General features: G+C 43.3%; 1 protein-coding gene across 1 annotated transcript in view; it reads right to left on the bottom strand.

Annotated features, from left to right (window-relative positions):
• Positions 1-1,361: 1,361 nt before the first annotated feature.
• Positions 1,362-10,399, bottom strand: part of LOC139981945 (uncharacterized) — a 49,066-nt gene continuing 40,028 nt past the window's right edge. Inside the window, exons 3-5 of the mRNA XM_071994367.1 lie at positions 8,673-10,120; positions 7,816-7,824; positions 1,362-1,586 (exon numbers count right to left, since the gene is read on the bottom strand). Coding sequence (XP_071850468.1) covers positions 1,362-1,586; positions 7,816-7,824; positions 8,673-10,120 — 1,682 coding nt within the window. The remainder of the gene's footprint in view (positions 1,587-7,815; positions 7,825-8,672; positions 10,121-10,399) is intronic.

Here is a 10,399-nt window from a genome sequence, read left to right as displayed (position 1 = left end):
GCGTCACTGGTGTTACACTTCGTGCGTAACCGACGTAAAGTCCCCGTGAGTCTCTGGCGTTACACTCCGTGTGTCATCGGCGTAAACTATACATGGGATTCTGTGCGTCGCTGGCGTAAATCTCCGTGAGTCATTGGCATTGCACTTCAACCGTGACTGGCGGAAACACTTCTTGCAACACTGGCGTCAGACTTCGTTGGTAACCGGCGTAAACTATCCGTGCTTCACTGGCGTTACACTCCGTGCGAAACGAGCGTAAACTCTCCGTGAGTCGCTCGCGTAACTCTTTGTCCCTAATCGGTAAGCTTCCTTGTGCGTCACCATCGTAAACTCTACGCAAGTCGCTGGTGTTATACTTCGAGCGTGACCGGAGAAAACTCTTGGAACGTCACTGGCGTAACACTCCTTTGGTAAACTCATCGTGCGTCACTGGTGTTACACTTCGTGCGTAACCGACGTAAAGTCCCCGTGAGTCTCTGGCGTTACACTCCGTGTGTCACCGGCGTAAACTATCCATGGGTCTCTGTGCGTCGCTGAAGTAAATCTCCGTGAGTCAGTGGCATTGCACTTCAACCGTGACCGACGGAGACTCTTCTTGCATCACTGGCGGGAGACTTCGTTGGTAACCGGCGTAAACTATCCGTGTTTCACTGGCGTTACACCTCGTGCGAAACGGGCGTAAACTCTCCGTGAGTCGCTCGCGTAACACTTTGTCCCTAATCGGTAAGCTTCCCCGTGCGTCACCAACGTAAACTCTACGTAAGTCGCTGGTGTTACACTTCGAGCGTGAACGACATAACCTCACCGTGCGTCACTGGTGTTACACTTCGTGCGTAACCGACGTAAATTCCCCGTGAGTCTCTGGCGTTACACTCCGTGTGTCATCGGCATAAACTATCCATGGGTCTCTGTGCGTCGCTGGCGTAAATCTCCGTGAGTCATTGGCATTGCACTTCAACCGTGACTGGCGGAGACACTTCTTGCAACACTGGCGTCAGACTTCGTTGGTAACCGGCGTAAACTATCCGTGCTTCACTGGCGTTACACTCCGTGCGAAACGGGCGTAAACTCTCCGTGAGTCGCTAGCGTAACTCTTTGTCCCTAATCGGTAAGCTTCCTCGTGCGTCACCAACGTAAACTCTACGCAAGTCGCTGGTGTTATACTTCGAGCGTTACCGGAGAAAACTCTTGGAACGTCACTGGCGTAACACTCCTTTGGTAAACTCATCGTGCGTCACTGGTGTTACACTTCGTGCGTAACCGACGTAAAGTCCCCGTGAGTCTCTGGCGTTACACTCCGTGTGTCACCGGCGTAAACTATCCATGGGTCTCTGTGCGTCGGTGGCGTAAATCTCCGTGAGTCAGTGGCATTGCACTTCAACCGTGACCGGCGGAGACTCTTCTTGCATCACCGGCGTCAGACTTCGTTGGTAACCGGCGTAAACTATCCGTGCTTCATTGGCGTTACACTCCGTGCGAAACGGGTGTAGACTCTCTGTGAGTCGCTCGCGTAACACTTTGTCCCTAATCGGTAAGCTTGGTCGTGCGTCACCAACGTAAACTTTACGCAAGTCGCTGGTGTTATACTTCGAGCGTTACCGGAGAAAACTCTTGGAAAGTCACTGGCGTTACACTCCTTTGGTAAATTTACACTTTGAGCGTGACCGGCGGAACATCCCCGTTTCGTTACGCGTAAACTCTCTGTGCTTCACAGCCGTTACATTTCGTTGGTAACCGGCGAAACTTCCCCTTGCGTCACTGGCGTTACAATTGTTGTGTAAACAATACGTGCGTCACTAGCGTTACACTTCGTGGGTCATCGGCGTAAACTCTCCGTGCGTCACTGGCGTAATCTCTCCGTTCGTCACTGGTGTTACACTTCGTGCGTAACCGATGAAACTTCCCTGTGCGTCACTAGCGAAACTCCCCGTTCGTCACCGGTGCTACACTCCGCGCGTCATCGGCGTAAGAGTCTCTGTGAGTTATTGGAATTAAAACTTTGTGCATAGTCGGCGAATCTTCTCTTGGGTCGCAGGCGTTACACTTCGTGAGAAACCGGCGTAAACTATCCGTACGTCACTGGCGGTACACTTCGCAGAAATTCGTTATTGGCAATACACTCACTGGAGTTACACTTCGAGCGCTACCGGTGTAAACTCTACGTTAGTCGCTGTTGTTACACTTCGAGCGTAAACGGCGTAAACTCATTGTGCGTCACTGGTGTTACACATCGTGCGTGACCGAAGTTAAGTCACCGTGCATTCTTATCGTCACATTTTGAGCATAATCTGCGTAAACTCTCCGTGAATCGCTGGCGTTACACTTCGAGCGTGACCGGCGGAACTTTTCCGTTTCGTTACGCGTAAACTCTCCGTGCTTTACATCCGTTACACTTCGTTGGTAACCGGCGAACCTTCCCCGGACGTCACTGGCGTTACACTTAGATTCTAAACCCTCCAAGCGTTGCTGGCAATACACTCCGTGCGTAAACTATCCTTGTGTCCATGACGTTACACTTTGTGCCTAACTGGCAAAAATTTCCAGTGGGTCACCACTGTAAACTCACCGTGCGTCACTAGCGTTACAATTCGTGCCTAACCGGCAAAATATCTCAGTAGGTCACTGGCGTTACACTTTTCGGTAACCGGCGTAAACTCTCCGTTAATTACTGACTAACACTTCATGCGTAATCGACGAAACTTCCACGTACGTCACTGGCGTTACACTACGTTCTTAACCGGCAAAACTTCCTCGTTCGTCATTGGCGTTACACTACGTGCTTAACTGTCAAAACTTCCCCGTGCGTCACTGGGGTTACAATTTATGCATACTTGACGTAAAGTATCAGTTAATAACTTGCGTATCACTTCATGCGTAACCGATGAAACTTTCCCGTGCGTCACACTTCTTGCGTGACATGCGTAAATCCTCCATGAGTCAATCGCGTAACACTTTGTCCCTAATCGGTAAGCTTCCCCGTGCGTCACCAGCGCTAAGTCTCCGTGCGTCACTGGCGTGTTACTTTCTGAGTAACCGGCGTAAATTCTACGTGCGTCGCTTGCGTAATCTCTCCGTTCGTCACAGGGGCTACACTCCTTGCGTCACCGGCGTAAGAGTCTCTGTGAGTTATTGGAATTCAACTTTGTGCATAGTCGGCGAAATCTCCGCTTATGTCGCGGGCGTTACACTTCGTGCGTAACTGGCGTAAACTCTCCGTACGTCACTGGGGTTACACTTCGAGCGCTACCGGCGTAAACTCTACGTGAGTAGCTGTTGTTACACTTCGAGCGTGAACGGCATAAAACTCATCGTGCGTTACTGGTGGGTCACCGACGTTAAGTCACCGTGCATTCTTATCGTCACATTTTGAGCATAATCTGCTTAAACTCTCCGTGCGTCGCTGGTGTTACACTTCGAGCGTGACCGGCGGAATTTTCCCGTTTCGATACGCAGCCGTTACACTTTTTTGGTAACCGGTGAAACTTCCCCGGACGTCACTGGCGTTACATTTAATTTTTAAACCCTCCAAGCGTCGCTGGCAATACACTCCGTGCGTAAACTATCCTTGCGTCCATGGCGTTACAATATGTGCTTAACTGGCAAAACTTCTTCTTATGTCATTGGCGTTACACTTCTTGAGTGACGGGCGTAAACTCTCCGAGAGGTTTTTGCGTTACACTTTGACCCCAACCGACGTTAACTCCCCGTGAGCGTAACCTTCCATGCGTCACCGGCGTAAACCTTCCACATGTCTCTGTGCGTCGCTGGCGTGAATCTCCGTCAGTGGCGTTGCACTTCAACTATTTCCGGCGGAGATTCTTCTTGCATCACTGGCGTTAGACTTCGCGACACACGAAGTGTAATGCCGATGACGAACGTAGAATTTACGACGATAACGATGGTGACTACGAGTTGGCAAACGGAGAGTTATGACAGCGACGCACGGTGATTTAACGCCGGTGACGAACGGAGTGTAACAAAACTGCATTATGAAGTTCCGCGGTCACGCTCGAAGTGTAACTCCAGCGACGAACGGAGATTTTACACAGATAACGATGTGGGTAACCGGTGTAAATTTTCGGTACTTCACTAGCATTACACTCCGTGCGAAACGGACGTAAACTCTCCGTGAGTCGCTGGCGTTATATTTCGAGCTTGACCGTCGTAAACCCTCCGAGATTCACTAGCGTTCAACTGCGTGTGTTACCAGTGTAGGCTCTCCGTGCTTCACAGGCGTTACACTTCGTGCATACCCTGTAACACTTCTCCTGCGTCATTGGCGAAAGCTCACCGTACTTCACTGGCGTTATACTCCAGGAGCCACCGGCGTAAAATCTCCGTGAGTCAGCGGCGTTACACTTTGAGCGTGAATGTGCGGAGACTCTCCTTGCGTCACTGGCGTTAGGCTTCGTTTCTAACCGGCGTGAATTCTTCGATTTTTACTGGCGTTACACTTCATGTGAAACCGAGGTGAACCCTCCGTACTTCACTGGAGATGCACTACGTGCGTAACCGACCAGACTTTCCCGTGCGTCACCGGTGTAAAATTTCCGTAAATCACTGGCGTTACACTTCGTGCGTTTCCGGCGCAAAATCTCCGTACTTCACTGGCATTACACTCCGAGCGTGACCGACGTAGAATCTCCGTGCGTTACTGGCGACACACTCCGTGTATAACGGGCGTAACCTCTCCGTGAATCGCTGACGTTACATTTGGAGCGTGACCGGCATAAACTGTTCATGCGTCACTGGCGTTAAACCTCGTGTGTAACCAGCGTTGACACTCCGTGCGTCACTGGCGTTACACTCCGTGCGTCGCTGGCTGTACCCTTCGTGCGTAACCGGTGTTACACTCCTTACGTTTCTGTCATTACTGTGAGACTTTCGTTACCCACCCTATCACACGAGAATGAAGAGCATATGATTGACCTTTCAACAGGACTTTTACACAGCCTTCACCTGGCAAATAACCTAATTGGACACGTTAAAACAATCTGCATCCCGTTACCCCTACTTAGGCCTGCCTCTCAGATTCTCCGACTCCCTGAACTCGCCCTTGGGTCGAAATCCCGGTCCCAAAATTGCCAAATCCAACAATACTGCCAAACCCTGGCGTATCCGTACTCCTAGGGTTCAGCGCTCCCTGGGTCACAACTGAGGTAAAAAATGCTTACCCCTTACAGAGCAGGCCTATGTAGTGCAGTAGACTACTCTTTACAAATACGTGTTGTCGCATCGACGTCTCAATTCGGAGTGCCCAAACATGCACGTGTTTCTCCTTCTTTTATGAGCGCGCCAGTTTCTGCAAGGGGAGACTTCCAGGAAATCACGGTAGCGCGGGTTCGTGACCAAGATAAATATGCAGGCGGGAAGCCGCATAGGAAACCCGGGCTAGGTAGCCGCGCTCGCCAATCAAAACATCTCTACTAAAAAATAAAGTCGAGTCAAACAGGACATCGGCACAGAAACGAACAAAATAAATCTGAACATCAGTAAGTCAAAATCAGGTGTTTTATTACGGCTCTACATATTTAAACTCGTTTGCTACAAGTATATGTGCTCAATCTTTAATTATCAATCTTTATAATTGTACAACTCGTTGATATAGTTAGTGTTTCCTCAATGATAGTTAAGCTCAAGGTTATTGTCTTGTTGTCATTTGGTACATGAGTAAATAGTCCAACGTGTGTCCCATGAATTGTATGGTAGTCCATGTAGTTAGTATTGTTGTTGTGATATATTATCGTAGTATTATCATTCATGTTAAAGATACTTAGATAACAGGGCGCTATTTCACGCGCTATACTTTCCTTCAATTCTGTATGCATCAGTTGATGGGTTTGAATCCAGTGTTCTAATCTTGTGAGTTAAGATGTACTCCCACCCAAGATGTAGTGATCGGTTAAATATCGAAGACTCATAGATTGATAATTATGAATAGTTATGGGATGGTCATTTGGATACTTATTTTATAATAATTGTTAAACACTGGTTGATGGATATAGAGGCGCTAATCTAGTGCCCATGCATCTTGGTATTCTAAATATTTTACTCTCATGTTTTGGGGAGCATGGTCAAATAACTAAAGTAATGCACGTGACCAATCCTTCTGACTGTGTGACATAGACATGTATCTGTGCACAAGTGTTTATTACAAGCACTAATATCATGTTATAATGTTGTGCATGTTTCTAATCCTGTGCTAATATCTAAATCATTTCAAAAATTTCAGAGGTTAAATTCCTCGGTTAATAAATCAACAGTAACTGTAATCTCTGATTTCGCCCTTATTGCCGTTACCGATTCTAATCGACGGTCTGACTCATCCGGTCCTCTTCCTTGTTCAGTTCTCGTCCCTTTACTGGTGCTACAACCATTGTCATAGTTTTATTTGAATTATACAAACAATAGTTCATTATACCATTTTTATGGTAGCTAATTGTTACTACGGGCTACTTTAGTTTCGCATTCATATCAACGTCTTTTTCTCTCATGTTGTTATATGACATGGTGAAAAAGAGGGCGACAAAGGCGATTTAACACTGTTACTTTCCAGACAGCTGGCAACAATATTATGATGTGCAGTTTGGTCATATATCTTTGCGTGATTCAATGAAGTTAATACGCCCGAGTGTACTAATAATGACAATATAAGTTTATTACTAACTGTTACCACAGGGGCATAGATTACTACCAATTCATTGATGTAACCCGGCGGTCCTGGACCGAATTGAGACAAGCGGGTGCAAATTGATGCTTCGCGAGAAACTAGCAACTTTTCCAATACCACTGGAATCGGCCAAGTTGAAGGGGGAGTACAGTTCTCGAGTCTGTCAGCCGGTAACCTTAGCTAATCCACCTAGCCTGATTGTTCCAGTACTCTATTAATTCAATTCAGTGTTTTTATTCAAAAAGATAATTATCCAATAAACAAAAATAAATAACAAATAAAAACAAAAAGTTTGTAAACTCATTTGCGGTTTCCAGATATATTGAACTTTTTAATTACAGTTTGACTATACTTATCAAAATTTGTGATGGATAAATACCACCAGAACAGTTTTCGTCTTCTACTTCAGAAATATTGATAAAAATGATTGATTAACTTCAAATATCTCACAGTACAAATAAGTGCTGTTCAAGATGAACTGTTTTATTTAAAGTGTCAAGTATAGTACAAGGGCATGTCATGACAGACGAAAATGAAAAGAAAAGAACAAATGGATGATTTATATCCGAACACACATGATTGGTGGATACAGTACATATCATGTTACCATACACAATGCTAATAACAGCAACAAGAAAAAGTAAATATGAGAGAAGAAATAAACGGGGAAAAAGGGTAAACAGAAATCCAAACAATCTCATAATGTAAGTTTAGTTTAAAGAAAAAAAAAATATTAAAACATTTTGTGAAAAAGAAATGCTATGAGGACGTGGTTTACATTCACGAATCCATTCAAGTTGCAGGATACATAGAATAAAGTTAAATTTGGAGAACGCAAGACAGAAAAAAGACCTATTCTGTTTCAATTGATTAGTTTCACAATATAGGCAATATTTGAAGTACAATATGACCTCAGATAGTGTCAGAGAGGTACATTGGACCGTGACGGTTGTAAAAATGGAAAATTAAGAGGTCATTTTGTCGACATACTTAGCGATTATTAGTTATATGCATGGTTCACTATTACTGGCTACGGGACAGTAGATATAATTATACCACAAATAATGAGAAAACCACATAGATAGGGATTTTATTTTGTAAAAGCATATCCTAATAGCATTGAATTTAAAGCGTTAATGACTTACGGCCAAATGCTAAAAAGGAAAAAAAATATATAAAAAATCAATGAGGCAAGTCTTCGGGTTATTTTTATTTGATTAATGTACAACTATGTGCGAACATTATGTTTTTATGATATTACCCGTTCTAATTGTAGGTTTAGACGAAAGAAGAAATGTTACCATTTCTTATTTTAAATACTATACATTTTTTAATATAAAATAGACATGCGGCGCTAAGAATTCAAACCTTATGCGACCGTCAATTACCATTAACGTTGTTTTTACATCATTACCGAGAAACACATAAGCTAAAGCCTGCAGGAATTTAATTATGTTTACAAGTTCGTGAAGAATGTAACATGGATAACAGTAACTTGTGGTTAATTTGAATTAATTTGAAATGGTGATCTTCGACAACGGTGATACGGAATAAGAGAATGGGGTATAGAGTACGGGGAGGGGAGGGGGTGAGGGTGGCGGGGGTGGATGAAATGTTTTGATTCAAATTATGTTGCGTATTTATTTGTTGCATGAATGAAATGATATGAGCACATTAAGCAAAATAAACACTTTTAAACATTTTATAAAACTATAGTCACTGAAATGAATAAAAATGTACACGTAATTCATCGATGTTTTAAACGGAAGAGGCGTTATAGGCAAAGTCTCTGAGCGGAAATGACATTAGTATATCACGCACAGCAAATAGGGAGATTTCTACCGTTAAAATATAGTGACGTAACCAGTATCTTTCCTAATAAACGTTATTCCACTTTTGATGAATGTTTACCTCAACACTGTGTGCTATAGTCGAACGTTATTGTTTAACCTAAGATGTCTTCTGTAACCGAGATCAGATTTCAGTACTGAAATGTACGTACTGTGGCATTAGCAAGAGTAACATATCCAGTGTTTATATTTCGAGCGACATTAAGAGGAACATCCATCTCATTGGATGATATTCCTTCATCACACACCTTGACAAACTCTCCAGTCTTCTTATAGTTTACAGCCTTCCACTCTTTCTCTACTCCCTCACTGATGTACAATACCAACCAATCAGCACCAGTCCAGATGATATTGATCGGTAACATACCAGACATAGCTGACGGAAGCCTTAAAGTGCCACACTGCTTGACTGTACCATCAGAATCTATCAGTATGACGTCATCAAGACTTCGACCAATGATAGCAAATAAATTACGACAGTAAGCAACTCTGTATATATCATTAGAACGTACCAAGTCTCGTGTATCTATTTCTCTTATAGCAGATCCGGAGACGTACTCTCGAATAGAATGGTCATAGCTGGTAGAGATGATAAACTCATTGTTAGGATCCTTGTTTGGACGATGTTCTGTAATACTGGTAATCCAAGAACCTTCAGGTACCTCATCAATCACCAAGGATGAGACTGATTTTACAGAATCATACAAGGAACTTGTCCAGTGAGGATGTACAATGAAGACAGATTTTCCAACAGCAAATATTATATGGTGTCTAGCATCATTAAACATAGATCTATTCGACATAACTACAGGATCATCGTGATTATCAATCTTCTGCAGATGTCTCCAGTATTCCTTACTGGAATCTTTAGGATCAATGCAACTAAGAAGAACGCCCCTATGAATATGTCTTTCATCAAAAATATGTAATAACTGATTATCATACAAGCTTAAACTTCCAATCAGCGTACTGACTGTGATGCTACAGAATATTCTATCATTGGGTATCTTCCTGTACAAGAGATCAACATACCTATGTTTAAGCATCTCCTTCTGTTTCTCTAATTTATCTTTAATTTCAGCCGTTTTCTTCGTGCTCTTGCTTATCTTTTGGATTTCATCAAGAGCATTCTCGTGTGAAAATTTGTGACATTTAGTTATTTTTGCGAGTTCGTTCTCTAAAATCTGCGATTCCTTTTTCTCTTCAAATATTTGATTTATGTCATCTAATTCCTTCCCATCTAATACTTCTGTTTGCAATCGCTTCATACTTTCAGTTTTGTCAATCAGTGTCAAATAATCCTTTTGAACTTCTGTTCGAGATATTTCACGGCAACGCGCCAAGTGCTCCCTCTTTCCTTTCCAAAGCTGCTCTGTCGAGGCGATCCCTGTTTTCAACGTTTCTAATTCTTTCATTAGCTTTTCACGGCGCTGACTTACTTCCTTGGACATTTCGTGGAGGCTAATGACGTCACAACCGGCATCTCGATTATGAGCGAAAAGGACACATTCTGGACATATTTTTGAGTCACATGACACACAAAAGTACTTCAATAGTAGGTCTTCATGGATGAAACAATTCTTCTGTGCCTTGACATGTCCTGAACAAAAATGAACCACATAGTTTAATTTATATTTTTTTCAGACTTTTTAAGGCATTTACTCTTAAAGACGACTATGATAAGTCAACATTCTTCTACCCCAACCTAAAGAAAAAATCCATATTATACTTTAATGATGTCGTCACCAGATATTGCTTACTCTCATTCTCTTACACGTGTTAATTAACAATTCCTGGGTGACATGATGAATATTAGTTTAAAGTATAATATAGGAAGGAAGGAGGGGAATACGGGAACGATGGATTGGAATGTATCAAA

The sequence above is a fragment of the Apostichopus japonicus genome, chromosome 16 (genome assembly GCF_037975245.1).
Source record: "Apostichopus japonicus isolate 1M-3 chromosome 16, ASM3797524v1, whole genome shotgun sequence".
Taxonomy (NCBI): domain Eukaryota; kingdom Metazoa; phylum Echinodermata; class Holothuroidea; order Aspidochirotida; family Stichopodidae; genus Apostichopus; species Apostichopus japonicus.
Note: the sequence above shows the minus strand (reverse complement) of the source record. Positions and strands in the feature narration are given on the sequence as shown.